At 39.6% G+C, this 20,957-nt stretch overlaps 2 protein-coding genes and 1 pseudogene across 2 annotated transcripts; 1 reads left to right on the forward strand and 2 right to left on the reverse strand.

Moving 5' to 3' along the window:
- Window positions 1-9,857: 9,857 nt before the first annotated feature.
- Window positions 9,858-12,794, forward strand: LOC108831803 (3beta-hydroxysteroid-dehydrogenase/decarboxylase-like; annotated as a pseudogene).
- A 477-nt stretch (window positions 12,795-13,271) lies between these two features.
- LOC130498550 (F-box protein At1g47340-like) lies at window positions 13,272-14,842 on the reverse strand. Its single transcript, XM_056991997.1, has one exon. It carries the CDS (start codon window positions 14,815-14,817, stop codon window positions 13,399-13,401), a length of 1,419 nt encoding a protein of 472 aa, XP_056847977.1. The 5' UTR covers window positions 14,818-14,842; the 3' UTR covers window positions 13,272-13,398.
- A 4,188-nt stretch (window positions 14,843-19,030) lies between these two features.
- LOC108835603 (F-box protein At1g47340-like) lies at window positions 19,031-20,555 on the reverse strand. The gene has a single exon (XM_018608835.2). The coding sequence runs from the start codon at window positions 20,524-20,526 to the stop codon at window positions 19,120-19,122; it is 1,407 nt and encodes a 468-aa protein (XP_018464337.1). The 5' UTR covers window positions 20,527-20,555; the 3' UTR covers window positions 19,031-19,119.
- Between the last annotated feature and the right edge of the window lie 402 nt (window positions 20,556-20,957).

Below are 20,957 nucleotides of genomic sequence, written 5' to 3' on the forward strand. Positions count from 1 at the left end.
CAGCATAAAGGTGTCCTGCAAGGCCGCCCATACAATGCTTCATAAGGAGACATACCTATGCTGGTGTGAAAGCTGTTGTTGTATGCAAACTCCACCAGTGGTAAATGCTTCTCCCATGAGTCACCCCAATCAAGAACACATGCCCTTAGCATATCTTCCAATGTCTGGATGGTCCTTTCTGATTGACCATCCGTTTGAGGGTGATAGGATGTGCTCATGTTCACTCTTGTTCCTAGAGCCTTTTGAAAAGCTCTCCAGAAATAAGAAGTGAACCTAGGGTCTCTATCTGAGACTATACTGGCCGGCACTCCATGCAGCCTCACAATTTGATATATGTAGATCTTTACAATCTCATCCACTCCATCACCTTTCGTGATGGGCAAGAAGTGTGCAGATTTGGTCAGGCGGTCCACAATCACCCATACTGCATCCTTCTTGTTTCTGGTTGTGGGAAAGCCAGTCACAAAGTCCATTGTGATGTGATCCCACTTCCATTCTGGTATGGGAAGGTTTTGTAGTAAACCACTTGGAACCTGATGTTCAGCCTTGACCAATTGACAAGTAGGGCACTTGGCCACCCACTCAGCAATGTCAGCCTTCATCCTGATCCAATGGTAATACCTTTTGATGTCTTTGTACATCTTATTTAGTCCCGGGTGCACTGAGAACTTAGACTTATGAGCCTGACTCATAATCTCTTCCTTTAGTCCCCAGTCACCAGGAACACTAACCCGCCCATGTACCAAAATGCTACCATTACTTGTGACTTGATACTCAGTCTTGTCATTCTTTGCAACCTTTTGCAAATTTTCATCCAAGCCTTGTGCTTGTTGGATCCTGGTAAGCAGATCAGCCTGGTTCACAGCCTCTAGACCCAAAGGCTCATCCTCACTAGCCAAGGTGTCTAGGTGCAGTGACCGGACCATCCCTTCCAATATCTCTGCTTCCTTCTCAGCTGATACCTCAGCTCTACGCATGCTCAAAGCATCTGCCACTAGATTGGCCTTGCCTGGGTGATAGGCAATGTCCAAATCATAGTCGGCCACAAACTCCATCCACTGCCTTTGTCTCAAATTCAACTCAGGTTGAGTGAAGATGTACTTCAGGCTCTTGTGGTCTGTGAGAATCTTTACTTTGGCACCATACAAGTATGATCTCCATATCTTCAAGGCAAACACCACCGCGGCCATCTCCAGGTCGTGTGTTGGGTAGTTTCCTTCATGCTTCCTGAGTTGCCTTGAGGCATAAGCTATGACCTTCCCATTCTGTGTGAGCACACAACCTAGTCCAGTAATGGACATATCTGTGTACACCACATATGGTTGATCTGCCTCAGGCAGCACCAAGACTGGTGCACTGGTCAGCATGTCCTTCAAGGCCTTAAAGCACTTTTCACAAGCTTCTGACCAGATGAACTTGACATCTTTTCCAGTAAGTTGTGTCATAGGTTGTGCCACACTTGCAAACCCCTTGACATACTTTCTGTAGTATCCGGCCAAACCCAAGAAGCTTCTCACTTCAATGGCATTCTTTGGTCTTGGCCATTCTTGTATGCATTTGATCTTCTCCGGATCAACAGACACTCCTTCCTCAGACACTATATGTCCCAGGAAGCCAATGCTCTTCTGCCAAAAGCTACACTTACTTAGCTTGGCAACAATTGCTGCTCTCTCAGCCTTTCCAACACCAATCTGAGATGCCTTTCATGGTCTTCTCGAGTCTTAGAGTAAACTAGTATATCATCAATGAAGATGATTACAAATTCATCTAAGTACTCTCTGAAAATTCCATTCATCATCTTCATAAAGGCTGCTGGTGCATTAGTCAATCCGAATGGCATAACCACAAACTCATAGTGGCCATACCTAGTCCAGAAGGCTGTCTTCTTTACATCATCTGATGCAATGGGGATTTGATGATAACCTGATGCCAAATCAATCTTTGAGAACCACTTGGCTCCCTTCAGTTGATCTAGCAACTCATCAATCCGGGGCAATGGGTACTTGTTCTTTATAGTCACCCTATTCAACCCTCTATAATCAATGCACAACCTGAAGCTACCATCCTTCTTTTTGACAAAGAGGACTGGTGCGCCCCATGGTGATACACTTGGGCGTATGAACCCTTTTTCCAACAACTCTTCAAGTTGTTTCTTTAGCTCAGCCATCTCAGCTGGAGCCATGCGGTATGGGCTCTTTGACATTGGGGCCGTCCCTGGTTCCAGTTCTATTATGAATGGGTCTGACCTATCAGGGGGAATGCCCTGTAGTGACCTAAACACATCATCAAACTCACTGACCAGCGGTATCCCGTCCGGGCCACCATCCCCTACGACCTCCTTAGTGGTGATTGTGGCTATATAAGCCTCACAACCTTGTTCCAGCATCCTTGCCGCACGGACTGCTGATAACACTAAGCATCCAGAGGCCGGATTATTACCTTGGTACTTGATCGGGGGTCCACACCCACTCTCAAACTGCACCCTTCCTCGATGACAGTCTAAGGTGGCCCGATTCTTGCCAAGCCAGTCCATGCCTAGGATCACCTCGTGATTCTTAAGGCGGACCACTATCAGATCCACAGGCATTGCCTTGTCCTGGATCATCACTGGAATGTCTTTGACTAGGCCTAGTGCATGCATCATTTGCCCACCGGCTGCACTCACTAAGCCAAGATCATTCCTGGTTCCCATTTGGAACATGCATTTACCAATCATTTCTGGGCTCACAAAACTATGTGTAGCACCAGTATCAAATAATACATGTGTTTCCACACCACCAATACACAAGGTCCCTACATAAGACCTTATCTAAGTATCTAGTCCATCCTAGATTCCATACCATGCCATTCTAATAAATTTAAAAATTTTAAAAAGAATGGGTTTAGAGTTTTACCAGTGATCGCCTTGAAGGGTCCGGACTCATCCACATCCCTTGAAAGCTCATAGACTCGAGGTGCTGAAGTTTGGCCTTGCTTGTGGTCTGGCCGGTTGTTCTCAACACGGCCCTTGCCTTGTCCAGTCTGCAACTGGGGACAGTCCACACGGAAATGCCCTTTCTTACCACACTGGTGACAACTCCTGGCCTCACTGGTCGAGCCTTGCCCATGGTTCCTGTCCGGACCAGGACAGTCTCGAGCTGAGTGATCCATCTTGCCACAACGGGTACAAGCTCCCATTGCCTTCCAGCACTCTCCTCCATGGTGTTTACCACACTTGGGACACTCTGGCCTACCACTTGAGGTTTTACCCCCTTCAGCCGCATCCCTCTTTCTCTTCTTGTCACCACCCTGACCGGAGGACACCACCACACTCTTAAGCTTGTGCTTGTTCTCCTCAGCCAGATTGGTCTCCAGCATTGCCATCCTTTCCACCAGCTCAGAGACTGTGTTGAAGGTACGGACTGAGCAATAAGTATTAAGTTCAGGCCTTAAGCCCCTTATGAACCTGCGGACCTGAACCTTCTCATCCTCAAGTTCCTTACCCACATACCTCCTGAGCCGGTTGAACTCTTCTTTATACTCCCTTACTGACCGCTTGCCCTGAACCAAGTCCAGGAACTTGGCCTCCAAACGGTCCCATGCCTCAGCTGGAAAGTACTTGTGGTTGAACTCAACCTCAAAGTCAGAGAACTTCACAATGGAACCATTGGTGCGCTTGTCTAGGGACAGCCACCAGTTGTGTGCATCTCCCTCCAGGAAGTGCACTGCTATGTCTCTTTGGTACTCCTCAGGGCACCTTGTAGACCTGAAGTTCCTGGCCAGCCGGTCCCTCCAATCATCTGCCTCCATAGGATCAGCACTTCCAGCAAAGTGTTTGGTTCCCAAACGGGTGATGTGCTCAAGCACCTTCAGGTAATCAACCTTCTTGGTTGTCCCAACTGGTGGATCTAACTCAATCACCTCAGCTAGAGGCGCCACATATCCACCAGCCACACCAGCTCCAGGAGCTATCACTTGTGCTTGAGTAGTTTGACCCATAGATGAATTCACAACTGGTGTGAACACTTGGGTCATAGCCAGCATCTGACTTCCCATCAACTTGATTGCATCAAGTATCTTCTTCATGGTTGGTTCAGCCATTGGTTCATCCGGTCCAATCCTCCCATTTTCTTGGATGTTTGGATCAGCCCGGTTACCAGTCTCTGAGGACTCAGCTTCACCTTCCTGATCATTCCTTTGCTGCCCACTTGTTGCTCCTAGCTGACTTCCAGCTACATTCAGTGGTTGCCCGGTCTCGTCCATCTGCCTTTTCTCTCCACCCAGCTGAACCTCAGTCTGATTCACTTGAGTTTCAGTCAGGATAGCCTCACTGGTCTGACCAGTAGGTGGAACTGACAGCAACACTTGCGGATTAGGCACTGAGGCATCTCCTGCTCCGGACGCCTTTGTCCCATCCTTGTTCTTCCGAGACTTCTTCTTTGATCCCTTAGGACATCAAAGACAAAACACAAGGCAATGGTTAGATTAACATCTTTATTTGCAAACCTCAAGCAATATCATGCTAATCAATACCAAAACCTGCCATGAGACCCAGCCGGATGTGTGATGACCTGCCCTAACCAATAGCCTAGAATCAAGCATGCTCTGATACCAACTTGTAAGACCCAAACCTGGATCCCATGATCCAACCAGTCCGCGGCCTTACCTAATGTTTCTAAGTGCAATTCAGCCGGTTTAAGTCCAATCCTTACTTAGTCATTTTTCAATCATTGGAGGTTTATACAAAAGTGAATCAATGCAGAAGCTTAAGGCAAACAATCATATTATATATATGTCAAATGTGATCCATACAATGTATCCAAATCATTCAGTTGCACAATAAGCTATGATAAATCCAAATGTAAACAACAAGTACTACATCACACATCCCACACGGCCATGGTCTTCATGGCTCCTTAGCCTTACCACGATCCCTGTCAGGACCTAAAATCAAAACCCACAACACATATGCATAAGAATCATGACCGATATCCTAGCAATATACAATCCTAAGCATGGTCCGGACACTTAGCCTATTTCTGGCCAAAAGTGACCCATCCTGATACTTGTCCAAAAACTAATTAAAATGCATGATAAATCATGATAAATCATGATTAAGAGAATGGTCCAAGCGGAATTCCCAGAACCGGCCTTGATCATATTGATCTTGGCCATGAACAGCCTAACCGGCCTCATGGTACCATCTCGAAATCAATGTTAGAAAATTATTCTATCACTTTGATAATTCATTATAAATCCCCACTAAGAGATATCAAACGCCAAATCCCAATAACTCCCACTGGAAGCATGAGATCGGACCATACATGCCCAACCAAGGCCATGGAGAGATTACTCTGATCTAACCAAGCCTTGGTGGCGTGTCCATGAGTTTAGACCCATAGATAACTTCAGAATATGATAGAGAAGAGATATATTGACAGGAAAAGAACAATAGATGCAACCATCCACTCATGGATCAAACGGACAAACCATCCGGATGGATGATTTCAGGCGGTTTGTACTTGGTTTGCATCTAGTACCTTAGGTGTGTGTTCGGAAGCCCCCACACTCTTCTCTGCAGCCTTCTCCTTTCCTCTGGTATCCATTTCCGATCAAGTCTCCTTTGCCCACGGCTTAGAACTCACCGGAATCACCTTGCCTTCACACGGACTGCCTTTGCGGTCACACTTCTCTTTCCCTCTTTGCTTCTGTAAAGATTTGGGCAGAGTTTCCCCTTATGTTTCTGATGATTTGTGTCGACATAGGAGGGGTTTATTTATAGGGAAGGGGCTTGCCAACCGTCCAGACGATGTGATTAGCTCTTTGGCCAACGGACACCTTTTCGCCCAAACCGTCCCAAAACCGTCCAACCGCTTGCAACTGCTCTCCTCTTCGTTTGGGCTGATCGATCTCAAGCCCAAATGCTTGCCCAAACACTTAGCTCACTTGCCAGAGCTTCCTAGACCCAACGGACGTCCACGACCATCACCCGGTCGATGATCACACTCATGGTCCGCAAAGACCGGCCAAGACTCCATCACTCAGTTCAGCTGAGTTGAGCTGAGTACTAGTTGCCTGAGCTGAGTGAGCTACTCCTCCAGCTCCAGTGAGCTGCCCAAGACTGTGTGAGCTCCCTACCAGCTCCACCTAGCTGATTGAGCTGCCTCCGGACCATATCCAGCTTCCGGATCACTCATCCAGCTATCTTTTCCTTCTTTCTTTCTTATTCTGGTCAAGTCTCAGCTTCCTGATGCACTTAACCCTTAGTTTGGACCATGATACGCTTGCCTTTAGATCTTTATGACCTGGCCAGCCCATCTCCCCGCACCATGGCCCGTCCGGATGCCTTAGTTAGAACTAGGGACATGACAAAAAACATCGGATATGTGGCAATATTTTAGAGTAGAAAAGGATGAGAATGGGGAAGAGAGAGCATATTGTCTGAAATGCTCAAAGAGCTATGCGTATACATCAACAAGTGGTGCGTATACATCAACAAGTGGAACCTCAAATCTGAAGCGTCATAAAGAGAAATGCTTAGGAATTTTAGAGGCTGAAAGAAGGGTAGTGAATTTTGATGAGAGAGTTGCTAGGGAGAAGTACAGTCGAGTCATTATTAGACATAATCTTCCTTTCATTTCGGTTGAATATGATGAGCTGAGGGACTATTGTAGCTATTTGAATCCAGATTACAAGTGCTACACTAGGAACACTGCTGCTAGTGATGTTATGAAAACTTGGGAGAAAGAAAAACAGATCTTGAGGTCTGAGCTGGAAAAGATTCCTAGTAGGATATGCTTGACCTCAGATTGTTGGACTTCACTAGCAGGAGATGGATACATAGCTGTCACGGCATATTATGTTGATGCGAAGTGGGTGCTACATAGCAAGATTTTATCGTTTTGTGAAGTTCTTCCTCCCCATAGTGGTGAAGTCTTAGCTAGTAAAGTTCACGAATGTCTGAGAGAGTGGGGAATAGAGAGAAATGTGTTCACTTTGACTCTGGATAATGCCACGGCTAATGACAACATGCAAGACATATTGAGGGATAGGCTTAGTCTAGATGATAATTTAGTGTGCAAAGGAGATTTCATTCATGTCCGGTGTTCTGCCCACATCTTGAACCTGATTGTACAAGCTGGTTTGGAAGTCATTAGTTCTGCTTTGTGTAAGATCAGAGAAACAGCGAAGTATTTTAAGGGCTCATTATCTAGAAGGATTGCACTTGCAGACTGTATAGATGGTGTTGAGGATGTGGTGTTGTCTATTGATGTCAAGAACAGGTGGAATTCAACCTATCTAATGCTGAAGAAAGCTCTGAAGTATCAGCGTGGTTTAAAGAGGAATAAGTTAGGTGATAAACACTACAAGCATTGCCCTTCCAATGAAGAATGGAGAAGAGCTAGCACTATCTTTGAGCTCTTGAAGCCTTTTTATAGCATTACGACTTTGATGTCTGGCAGAAGCTACTCTACTTCAAACATGTATTTTGCTCATATTTGGAAGATTCAGTGCTTGTTGGAAGTTCTTAAGAGCAACGAGGATATCGTCATCCAGACAATGATTTCTAACATGAGGGAGAAATTTGATAAATACTGGGAGGATTACAGCGTGATTCTTGCAATGGGAGCTGTTTTAGATCCTAGGATGAAGTTAAAGCTTTTGAAGCGATGTTATGGTGAACTCGATCCATTCACCTCCCAAGAAAAAGTTAATCATATTGAGGATCAGCTTAGGAAGATCTTTGATGATTATAGAAGACAGCTCTCTTTGACTCCTGTTGTGAGTTGTACAAGACCATATTCTCGTGCTTCTGAGCAAGGAACTAAGACAGAGAACTTTGGTGTGTTGGATGTAAGTTTCTGATGTTTATCTATCTAACTTGTTTGATTTTTTTTTTAATTCATTCTAAACTTCTTATTTTGTTTACTGAGAACAGGACTTGTTTGAGTTAGATGATATTCCAGAGACTGCAGAACCAGGAAAGTCAGCATTGGATTTATATTTAGAGGAGCCAAAGCTAGAAATGAGAGCTCATCATGATTTGAATGTGTTGCGATATTGGAAAGAGAACATGCATCGTTTTGGCGCACTAGCATTCATGGCAATGGACATTCTCAGCATACCTATTACTACTGTGGCGTCCGAGTCTTCTTTCAGTATTGGAGCTCACATTATAAACAAGTACAGAACTCGCCTTATTCCTAGAAATGTGCAAGTTTTATTGTGTACTAGGTCTTGGATTCATGGCTATAAAGTTGATGGTGAAGGTACAATTTTATATAAACTTTATATTCTTTGCTAGGTACAAGTTGATGGCTATTAATATTCGGTTTCATATCATATGCAGATGAAGATGAAGAAGATGAGATAGTCATTATCCGAGAGGCTCCAAGTCAAGCATTAACAACTCAAGACCATGTTGGTACCATGGAACTATAGCTGGTGGTGAGTCTTTTTCTTTTCCTGATTAGTTTATACTCATATCTCTCAATCGTCTCTTGTCTCTCACTCTCAACTGAATAGCTTTGTATAGTTAGCATCTGTGTTCTGTGATTTTAGCATCTTTGTATAGTTTTTTGTATGTCTCTGAGAAATGGTTTTAGAGAAAAGAGTAATGTTGTTTGGTTTCAAGAGAAGGAGACTGTACCTTTTGCTCAAGAACCTGAAGTTGCAGAGTACGCTACAGTTATGGTAAAACAGAACTATGTTATGCATGTGTGTTGGATTTTGAACCTTCACAGATTCTGCATGTTGGTCTTTTATTAAAAAATCTTTACAGAAGAGCAATGGATGATGATGATTGATGATACTGTTTTTTTTTTGGCAGGAAAAGATTGTGAGAGGGCATAGTTTGAAGACATCATTTGATGAACAAAGATTATGGTCGTTGTGTCCGTTTGTGGTCGTCGTGTACGTTTGTCCGTTTGATGATACTTACACTATGATGTGGTCGTTGTGTCCGTTTGTAGAAGACGAGATTATGAACAGAGCGTGATACATCTCTCAATTTTTTTTGGTTGTTACTTTTGTTACTCATCGAAAAAAGAAACCACAAAACCCAAAAAAAAATAAAAAAAATTTAGTCTCTGTTTACTTACTTATTGAATTATTGGGTTGCTGAGTCAATCATTAACCCATATAACCCATTTAATTTAACGGATCATGAGTCAACTCAACCTATTTATTCTCTGTTTACTTACTTATTGAATTAATGGGTTGCTGGGTCAATCATTAACCTATATGACCCATTAACAGTCAACTCATTTGGGTTATTGGTTGGGTTGACCCATTTGAACTATTTTGACACCCCTAGTTCATACCTAATTATGTTTCATAGACATAATTGATCTATTGTCAAAGATTTAGAAATTTTAAGAATTTTTATATATATTAAAAGAAATTAACTAGTTTTCAGGGGGAAAATGAGAATATTAATATCTTTTAGATTTGAAAATCAACACTTTGAGTGTTTTCAAACCAACAAATGATAAAATTTTCACTTTATAAACTTTTTACCTAAAAACATATCATTGATGAAATTTTGATAATGAAATAGTGTTTATTACTATGCAAATAAATATAACTTCTGTATATAATTATTCATACTTTTTCATAATGTAAGATGTTAATCTCAAAAATACAAAAAATAAGAAATTATTTTTTCTTTTAAAAGGAATCACTAAAATAGAAATAAAAATAATTTAATAAATTATAACAAACTGCAAAAATATTAGCTCGCATTCTGATTTCCATAAATTAATTAGTGGGAAAATGTAATAGCTTGAAAAAACAATTAATTCTTCGACAAATATTTTATTCTTTGTTTTTGTTTGTAAATTGTAACGGATCAAATATTTATTCTTTGTTGGAAACAAACCTCCGATTGCTTTGCTTCTTTCTCAAAGTTCTCTCCTCTGACTATTGTCGATTGCTTTGACTACCTACTACGCCGCCACACAGTCACCGTGAACTTTAATATCTTCAGCTTTGTCTGCTTCTGAGTACTGTTTATTGCTACATTGTTCTGATTATGCTCACCTATTGTTCGATCAAAAGCTATACACTATCAACATTCTCTACTTCCTTTTTCAGTTTAATTAGTTTTCGGCGGAGAAGACAATGGTGACGGAAGTTACGGAGACGGAGCGCTGGTGCGTCGTCACCGGCGGCAGAGGATTCGCCGCAAGACACCTCGTCGAGATGCTCGTACGCTACCAGATGTTCCACGTCCGCATCGCCGATCTATCTCCGGCGTTACAGCTCGATGCTCACGAGGAGACAGGACTTCTCGGCGAAGCAATGCGATCCGGTAGAGTCCAGTACGTCTCCGCTGATCTCCGGAACAAAGCTCAAGTCATCAAAGGACCAAGGTATAATATATATATATATATATATATATCCTTTCACATTCTTCCTTCGTCTCTGTGTTGTTTTTGGTATCTGATGATTATAAAAGTGTGAAACAGCGTTTGAAGGAGCACAAGTGGTGTTCCACATGGCGGCTCCTGATTCGTCCATCAACAGCTACCAGCTTCACTATTCAGTTAATGTTCAAGGTTTGTTGAAAACTAAATCTCTCTCTCTCTCTATATGTGAAAAAGTGTTGTTTCTTTATGGGGGGTTTTGATCTGTAGGTACAAGCAATGTAATTGATGCTTGTGTTGAGGTTGGAGTTAAGAGGCTCGTCTACACTAGCTCTCCTAGTGTCGTCTTTGATGGCGTCAACAGTGTTCTGAATGCCAATGAAACAGTGCCATACCCATCCAAGGTAATCTTTTGGATGCATCTTTCATTGTTTCAGCACAATGACTCGTATTCAGCTACTAAAGCTGAAGGGGAAGCTTTGATCTTGAAAGCGAATGGAAGAGATGGACTACTCACTTGTTCCATACGTCCTAGCAGCATATTTGGTCCTGGTGATAGATTAATGGTTCCGTCCCTTGTAGCTGCTGCCAGGGCTGGCAAATCAAAGGTTGGATTGTATGCATGTGCTGCTTTGCCCAATAGTTTTCCTTGTACTTACAATTCTCTTTCTTTTTTTGTCCAGTTCATTATGGGTGATGGAAGTAACCTCTATGATTTTCACTTATGTTGAAAACGTTGTGCATGCCCATGTCTGTGCTGAGCGATCGCTAGCATCAGGAGGGGAAGTGTCTGCAAAAGCTGCAGGCCAGGTATTTGGTTTCAGTTGATTCCATGTTGTTCGTGTCTAATATGATAGTGGCTCTATGTGTTGCTGATGGTCTTGTCTTATAATATATACCTTGGTTCATAATGTTTTATAGTTCTGTAATGAAATGAAACCATTAGATGAGCTGAATGAATAGTGGCTCTATTTGTTGCGTATGGTCTTGTCTTATAATATATACTTTTCCTTTAGGCTGGGTTATAAGGTGATATACCACATGGATTAGAATTAGTTTTCTCTTGGGTTGGTTATAATAAGGTGACATACTACATGGAAACAGACTATCATTTTCTAGAACTAGGATTTTTTTCCTGATAGAAGTTAATCTTTTCGTACTTCAGAGTTTGGGAATCTACGCTTGATCTGAAATAAAATGGCTGCGCAGGCATACTTCATTACCAACATGGAGCCAATTAAGTTTTGGGAGTTTATGTCACTGCTTCTTGAAGGACTTGGCTATGAGAGGTACATTTTCTGTAAAACAAGCTACAATAAGGTTGTGCCCCTTGTTAGTCGTAGTTAAATATTTCATTTGCTTTCTTAATTTTGTCCACAGTTAACTCAGTAACATATAACTTTTATGCTGATTACATAATAGAAGTTTGTTTCTTAATTCGTAACCCCAACAATTTCTTGCTTTTGTTTTTAGTTAACTGAATCCTAGTTTTCTCCGAAATTCATAATGCAAAACGCTTACCAAAGAGATTAACAATGTACGTATAAACAACACATCTGGAATTGATGTTTCTTCTCAGATTAACACCACTTATAATTTTGCAGGCCAAGTATAAAGATACCTGCTGTTGTGATGATGCCAATAGCACATCTTGTGGAACTTGCATATAGATTACTTGGACCACATGGGATGAAAGTACCACAGCTAACACCTTCTAGAGTTAGGTTTATCTCTTGTAGCAGAACTTTTGATTCCTCAAAAGCAAAGGATCTCTTAGGCTACGCTCCTGTTGTGCCACTTCAGGTTTACACAAACTTCTATTTTCATTATAGACATATAGATGGATATATACTTTCTGTTTCGGTACCAGCAACCCTTTTACATTCATCATTAATCTGTAACCATAGGAAGGTATAAAGAGGCCAATAGACTCATTCTCACACTTGGCTCAAAACCAACCCCAAAAAGAGTGTACGTATTGGTTAAACCATTTGTTTCCATTAGTTTTAAGTTGTATAATTGAAAAAGTGATTTTGGTGGCATGGTTGATATTTGCAGTTGCTGATACTGTTCAATGGAAAAAGCGGACACTCATTGCAATAGTCATTCTGATTACTCTCTATATTAACTTTGTTGCAACGACCGGATACTGTGCCTTACCAATTGCAATTTCGGTAGCATTAATCATTTTCTTTTGGAAATTTTTCGGCAGTAAGAAGAGTGACTAAAGAAGATGACTCCATAGTCCCAATAATCCCCAAAACAATTGTGTATTTTGGACTTTGTTTTTTATTTTTTACGGTTCAAACCTGACTCCTTTGTATACATCCTTTGGGTATATGGATGTTGATTGGTTTAGAGCTGCTTGTATTATTTTCTCCCCTTCGTAACTTGAACTCTGTCACAGTCAGTTTCAGTTTTTACTCCAATAACAGACTTTACTAACCAGTTTGGAATCAAATTTTTAGATTTCGTCAGCTTAATTACAAAATATTAAGTTCCCCCCAAGGAAAAAAAACATTATGAGAGAATTCCGTGGGAAATCACATTCTTGACCATGTCATTATTTGATATCCTATAACACAAGCGTTCATATTAATAACCTTCCAAAAGGGTCACAGTAACATTGCAGTTGTCTATAAGGATCTTGACTGGCAATGAAGAGGTTGTAGGAGTTATCATCTTGGAGGACGTTATCCAAGAGCTTCTTCAGGTAAACTCGACACCTCTTTTTAGCATTAGAGATTCTAACTGAAGAATCATAAGCTAAATGTTTTTGCTCTGAGCCTTGAACATTCCCAACAGGATAAGAGTCAACATGCAGGAGTAACCGATATACTTATCAATATATACACGTCTTTTTCTGTTTAAGACAGCATCAAAATATAATTATTCATTACCCCCCAGAGGATGCTATTGCATTTAGAAACTGAGAAGAGATATATTAAAAGAAAACTTGGTTTATTAAAATCATTATAAAGAGAGTACATAACTAATTAAAGAGCATAAACTCATAGATAAAAGCACAAAATGACATGCCAATTGCTTTCACCTAACTCCAATGATTGTCTCTGTTTTCTCCTCCTACTTCCTTCTTCTTTTTCTTCCCCTCCTGTTTTCTTCCTTTTCTACTCCTGCTTTCACCTGGTTTATTCTTCTTCCTTTTACCATAAAAACAAGGAAAACCATAATCATCGTCCTCTTCTTCTACTTCTTCATCTTCTCTTTTATACACATATGGAGCATAGATGCTTGACTCTAGTAGCTTTGGATCCTTAACATTAAGATCCTCTTTGTGGTCTGCAGAAGGGTAGAATCTACTACAATCGTCTAAAAAGTCTAAAAACACATAGACTCTACTAGGATTTTCTGAAGGTTTATGGTATTCTTCGAAACCTTGGATTTCAACACGTCTAATGGTGTTCCTTTCAGGATTGAAGTAGTAAATATAAAACGGTTTTTTGGACGTATATTCAGCCATCGACAAGACAATTTCACCCGTAGAAATCACTCCAACCACGGAAGCATAATGCGGGAAGAGTTTATCACCCCTCAGAGTGTAGGAATATTTCGACCATTCTTGTTTCTCCACATCCTCTAGAACCCACACACGCAACTCAATGGCATCATCAGTGAGATCATCATAGTAAATCACACCTAACTTACCATTATAGTTTATCAACTCACAAAAGCTTTCTGTATAAATAAATTTGAACTTCTCAGACCTAACATCAAAGCAAACTATCACATAATCCGCATCATCAAACTCCTCCTCATTATCAAACTCAGAGGTGTCACCTAAGTAAAACAAAACCCCATTAACACATACCCCTTCGCTCACGCCCTCATGTTTTAAGGAACATTCGACCTTTCTCCACCTCATTCCTCGAGTTCCCAATGTCATAATCCTGTGATCATTAGGACCACATGGATAAGCTATGCACAAAACCTTGTATTGCTTGTTAATAGGATCAAACCCAAAAAATCCATACGACTTTCTGTACCTTCTGATAAAAGGTAAGATCTCATATCGTCCTGATTTAGGGTTACATATCACAGGCACTCCATCGTAACCTTGCTTGATCGACATACAAGAGAAATAGATTAAACCAGAGGCATAGCCACATGAAAATTTTCGGTCATCACGATTAAAGATCCACCACTTATCGTCTGGAGGGAAGTTCATATGAAATTCAGGGGTTAATACAAGTGACGGTGATGGCTTCTCATATGGACTCATATGCTGAGGCAACGAAAAGAAGCTCCACAGACAATTTTCTTCGATAGCGAATATGAGACGTGGCTGGGCTGAAGACTTGGCCAGGAACAATTTTTTGAAGTATGGACTATCAAGTATTGATGCCCATTGCTTGGACACGCTGTGAAACCTAGCGACTGACTTTGCTGGCAATCTTGACAATATCTCGAGGTTGAGTTCCATAGGTATAGAATCTGAAACCATGACCGTCATACTTTCTGTGTGTGAGAGAGAGAGAGAGAGGTGTTGAAGTTTATATTAAGGCCTAGGCAAACCTAGTTATAAGAAGAGACCTAGCTACGATATGGAAGGCGGCAATTTTACTTTTTAGCAAATAAGGGTGACTAATAAAAGATTTCCTTTCTTACGAAATAAAATTATACTTTTTGGGTGTAATTAATGCTTTTCTTTTCCTCTCAACTGCAATTATATTATGTTTTTGTAGAAAAAGCTCAAAAATTACTCTTTTTTTTGTACTAGCGACTAGGCCTGGCGTTCGGTCCGCTTGATTCGTTATGCTCATAAGTTTTATTCAAGTTTTACTAATTATCGGATAGGGTTCGGTTCGGTTTCTTTTGGATTTGGTTCAGATTGGATGTAACCAATGTTTCAAATCATCCAAAAATATATTTTTTATACCTCACAAATTGATAAACTTTTTTTTCAAAATATATAAATTATTTACAAATCTAATTAAAAATTAGTTAAACTATCTAAATTAACTAAATTGTAGTCAAAATAACAAATAAAACAAACTACAAAAATATTTTGAATACTCTAAAATATCAAATTATCTTAACATCTATAAAAAATATTAACATATTTAACTAATTTTAGATATCTTCGAATCTTAATTTGGATTTCGGTTCAGTTTGAATTATAACCAAACTCTAAAATACTAAGCTAATAAATCTTATTCAGATATTTTTATATAACATTCCGGATCGGTTTCGATATTTTGGGTTCAAGTTTAGGTAGGTATTTCGGGTTGGAGTAAAAACGCCTGAACCTACTAACGACAATCCGTGTTGCTCTAATTATCATAATACTCTGATAGTGTATACTGCGGGGCCAATATTTAATGGCAAAACTGTGAAAATGAAATAGGCCATTGGGTCGATAATTTAAATAGCCTTTGAGGCATAATGTTAATGAAGAGAAGAGGAAAGTCCCACACTGGGGAGAAATGGTGCAAATGAGAAGTATATATAGGTTCTCACTCTAATTCATCTTCAAACTTTTTGGTTATAATAAGGTCACATACTACATACAGGAAATGGGAAAATTGTCTTTTAAATCCTCAACTTTCAAATTTGGTTCAAAAAAAACCTGAACTATTGCTTGGACCATTTAAGGCACAGACTTATTTTGACAAACCGTTTAAAGCCTCGAATTAATTTTACTAAGCCATATTCAATGCGTCGTTATCTCGGCTAACGGCACGATTAAACGGGGTTAACTTCCGTTTACTGTTTCCGTTAAACCTAAGCTATGTCGTTTTGAAATTAGAAAAACCCATAAATTTCTATCTTCTCAAAATTGCAATCCCTAATTCCCCAAATCAAAAACTCAATCAAAAATTGCAAACCCTTGTTTCACGAGCATTTGCTTCACGATTCTCCCTCTCACGAGCCTCTGCCTGCCGAACCTCTGCTTCACGAGCCTCTGCCTACCAAATCTCTGCTTCACGATTCTCCCTCTCACGAGCTTCTGCCCGACGAGGTTCTGCCTCAAAAGCCCTTGCTTCACGACCAGCTGCTCTTGTTTCACGAGCCTCTGCTCCACTTGAAATCAAGAGTTTGTATTTTTGATTGGGTTTTTGATTTGGGGAATTAGGGATTGCAATTTTGAGAAGATAAAAATTTAGGAGTTTTCTAATTTTAAGATGACGTAGCTTAGGTTTAACGGGAACAATAAACAGAAGTTAAGCTCGTTTAATCGTGCCGTTAGCCGAGATAACGACGTATTGAATGTGGCTTAGTCAAATTAATTCGAGGCTTTAAACGGTTTGTCAAAATAAGTCTGTGACTTAAATGGTCCAAACAATAGTTCAGACTTTTTTTGAACCAAATTTGAAAGTTCAGAATTTAAAAGACAATTTTCCCTACAGGAAATGGACTCTCAGAAATGATTATAAGAGTTTTTTAAGTGGATTTTAAAGCAAATTACTGATTTAATTAAATGAAAACTAAATAAAGGCATGTAGTCGATCCTTAGCCTGGGTTTTCGCCTTTCGGTGACCGACTTTTAAGTGGGTTTCCTAGACACGTGTTGCACACAGGTGTTTTCCCCTTTTTCAATTTTAATTAGTTTCTTTTTCTCTTTTCGTATTCTCAATGTGTGTCGAAGACAACAAAAGTTCACATGTGGATTTTACGTATTCTACAAATATTCCTATAAATATCGCTAATATGATGGATGCTCAAACTAGAATTCGTGATAGACAAATGCATCAACAACTAAAAGCTGATTTTATTAAACATGTATAGCGTAAATTTGGACTTGACGAAGACAACAACTGAGTTCAGATGCATTTTTCAAATTATTCTTTCGATTATTGTACTAATCTTTTTCTTTTTGTTTTTTTTAATTTATGTTTTAATATTATCTTTTAATATGTTTTAATTAATAAATAAATTTTATTTTAAAAAAAAATTAATATTTTTCCTTAAAAACCTTAGAGACTCCCATTGAACCATTCAAAATGGAAGTTTCTTAACTAAGAATTCTTAGTTACATTTATTTATTAAAAAATCATTAACAAACCCATTAGGGGTGATATGGATAAACATGCTCTCACTTCTAGAACTATGATATTTTGTTTTCTGATAGAAGTTAATCTCCTCGTACTCGAGTTTGGGAATATATGTTTTAGCTTAATCTGAAATGAAATGGCTGCGCAGGCATACTTCATTACCAACATGGAGCCAATTAAGTTTTGGGAGTTTATGTAAAACAAGCTACAAGTAGGTTCTTCCCCTTGTTAGTCGTAGTTAGATGAACACTGCTTTTATAACAATTTTGCAGGCCAGGTATAAAGATACTTGCTGTTGTGATGATGCCAATAGCACATCTTGTGGAACTGGCATATAAATTATTTGGACCACATGGGATGAAAGTACCACACCTAACACCTTCTAGAGTTAGGTTGCTCTCTTGCAGCAGAACTTTTGATTCCTCAAAAGCAAAGGATTTCTTAGGCTACGCTCCTCTTGTGCCACAATCTTCTATTTTCATTACAGATATATAAATCGATATATACTTTCTGTTTCAGTACCAGTAACCCTTTCACTTTCATTAATATGTACCTACAGGAAGGTATAAAGAGGCCAATAGACTCATTCTCACACTTGACAGCTCAAAACCAGCCCAAAAAAGAGGGTACGTATTGGTTAAACCATTGGTTTCCATGTGTTTTAAGTTGTATAATTGAAAAAATGATTTTGGTGGCATGGTTGATATTTGCAGTTACTGATACGGTTCAATGGAAAAAGCAGACACTCATTGCAATAGTCATTCTGATTACTCTCTATATTAACCTTGTTGCAACAACCGGATACTCTGCTATACCCATTGCAATTTTGGTAGCATTAATCATTTTCTTTTGGAGATTTTTCGGCAGTAAGAAGAGTGACTGAAGAAGATGAGTCCATAGTCCCAATTATATCCCCAAAACAATTGTGTTTTGGACTTTGTTTTTATTTTTAAGGTTCAAACCTGACTCTTTTGTATACATCCTTTGGGTGTACGGATGGATGTTGATTGGTTTTAGAGCTGCTTGTATTATTTTTCTCCGCTTCGTAACTTGAACTCTGTTACAGTCAATTTCAGTTTTTACTCAGTACCAAATTTTACTAATCAGTTTGGAATCAATCTTTTAGATTTTGTCAGCTTAATTAACAAAATACTAAGTTCCTCCAACGAAAAAAAAACATTATGAGAGAATTCCGCGGAAAATCACATTCTTGACCATGTCATTATATGATATCCTATAACACAAGCCTTCATATTAATAACCTTCTTGTCTCCAGTGTATTATATGATATGCTAAACAAGTTCCAAAAGGGTCACAGCAACATTGCAGTTGTCTATAAGGATCTTGACTGGCAATGGAGAGGTTGTAGGAGTTATCATCTTGGAGGACGTTATCCAAGAGCTTCTTTAGCATTAGAGATTCTAACTGAAGATTCATAAGCTAAATGTTTTTGCTCTGACCCTTGAACATTCACAACAGGATAAGAGTCAACATGCAGGAGTAACCGATTTACTTATCAATATATACACGTTTTTTTTTCTTTTTAAGACAGCATCAAAATATAATTATTTGTCACATACAAACTCTCCACTCACTGTTTTGCATTCATTACCCCCCAGAGGATGCTATTGCATTTAGAAACTGAGAAGAGATATATTAAAAGGAAACTTGGTTTATTAAAATCATTATAAAAGAGAGTACATAACTAAAGAGCATAAACGCATAGATAAAAGCACAAAAGACATGCCAATTGCTTTCACCTAACTCCAATGATTGTCTCTGTTTTCTCCTCCTACTTCCTTCTTCTTTTTCTTCCCCTCCTGTTTTCTTCCTTTTCTACTCCTGCTTTCACCTGGTTTATTCTTCTTCCTTTTACCATAAAAACAAGGAAAACCATAATCATCGTCCTCTTCTTCTACTTCTTCATCTTCTCCTTTATACACATATGGAGCATAGATGCTTGACTCTAGTAGCTTTGGATCCTTAACATTAAGATCCTCTTTGTGGTCTGCAGAAGGGTAGAATCTACTACAATCGTCTAAAAAGTCTAAAAACACATAGACTCTACTAGGATTTTCTGAAGGTTTATGGTATTCTTCGAAACCTTGGATTTCAACACGTCGAATGGTGTTCCTTTCAGGATTGAAGTAGTAAATATAAAACGGTTTTTTGGACGTATATTCAGCCATCGACAAGACAATTTCACCCGTAGAAATCACTCCAACCACGGAAGCATAATGCGGGAAGAGTTTATCACCCCTCAGAATGTAGGAATATTTCGACCATTCTTGTTTCTTCACATCCTCTAGAACCCATACTCGCAACTCAATGGCATCATCAGTGAGATCATCATAGTAAATCAAACCTAACTTACCATTATAGTTTACCAATTCACAAAAGCTTTCCGGATAAAGAAACTTGAACTTCTCAGACCTAATATCAAAGCATGCTATTGCAAAACTAGACTTCTCCCTAATCTTTTTCTTACACTCAGACGTGTCACCTAAGTAATACAAAACGCCATTAATGCATACCCCTTCACTCAGTTCCTGAAGTCTTAATGAACAATGGATCTTTCTCCACCTCATTCCTCTAGTTCCTAATGTCATAACTCTGTGATCATCAGGACCACATGGATAAGCTATGCACAATACCTTGTATTGCTTCTCAATAGGATCAAAACCCAAAAAACCATACGACCTTCTGTACCTTCTGATATAAGGTAAGATCTCATATCGTCCTGTTTTAGGATTACAAATTACAGGCACTCCATCGTAACCCTCCTTGACCGTCATAGAAGAGAAATAGATCAAACCAGAGGCATAACCGAATGAGAACTTTCGGTAATAACTAGGAAAGATCCACCACATATCGTCTGGAGGGAACTTCATATGAAATTCAGGGGTTACTACAAGAGACGATGATGGCTTCTCATATGGACTCACATGCTGAGGCAACGAAAAGAAGCTCCACAAACAATTTTCTTCGATAGCGAATATGAGACGCGGCTTGGCCGAAGACTTGGTCAGGAACAAATCTTTGAAGTATGTCCGATCAAGTATTGATGCCCATTTCTTCGACACGCAATGAAACCTAGCGATTGACTTTGCTGGCAGTCTTGACAATATATCGAGGGTGAGCTCCATAGGTATAGAATATGAAATCATGATCGTTATACTTGCTATGTGAGAGAGAGAGAGAGAGTAGAGGTGTTGAAATTTATATTAAGATCTAGGCAAACCTTGCTATATGAAAAGACCTAGCTACTATATGGAAAGCGGCAGAGAAAATATAAAACAAATTAGGGCGGTGTTGCTGAATTTCCATTTCTTACCAAAAAAAACTTACATACTAGTTGACAAAAAAAAATTTGCGTACTTTTTGGGTGAAATTTTACTTTTTTTTTTCAACTGCAATTGTATTGTTTGTATAGCAAAAACTCCACATGACCATTTAGTGTTAGCGACAAGTCATCTATTGGCCCAGCTGGGACCTGGTAACCTTTCTACGTGCCACATGTTCCAAAACGTCAAGCTACAATTATTATGACCATCTCAAAAGGCAAAAGACACGCACACCAAAGTAAACTAGTTTAGCA

This window comes from Raphanus sativus, chromosome 8, assembly GCF_000801105.2.
Source record: "Raphanus sativus cultivar WK10039 chromosome 8, ASM80110v3, whole genome shotgun sequence".
In the NCBI taxonomy this organism is placed as follows: Eukaryota; Viridiplantae; Streptophyta; class Magnoliopsida; order Brassicales; family Brassicaceae; genus Raphanus; species Raphanus sativus.

Excerpts from the sequence above, each read along its gene's own strand:
- LOC130498550 (XM_056991997.1), bottom strand. The coding sequence starts at position 14,817 with ATGACGGTCATGGTTTCAGATTCTATACCTATGGAACTCAACCTCGAG.
- LOC108835603 (XM_018608835.2), bottom strand. The coding sequence starts at position 20,526 with ATGATTTCATATTCTATACCTATGGAGCTCACCCTCGATATATTGTCA.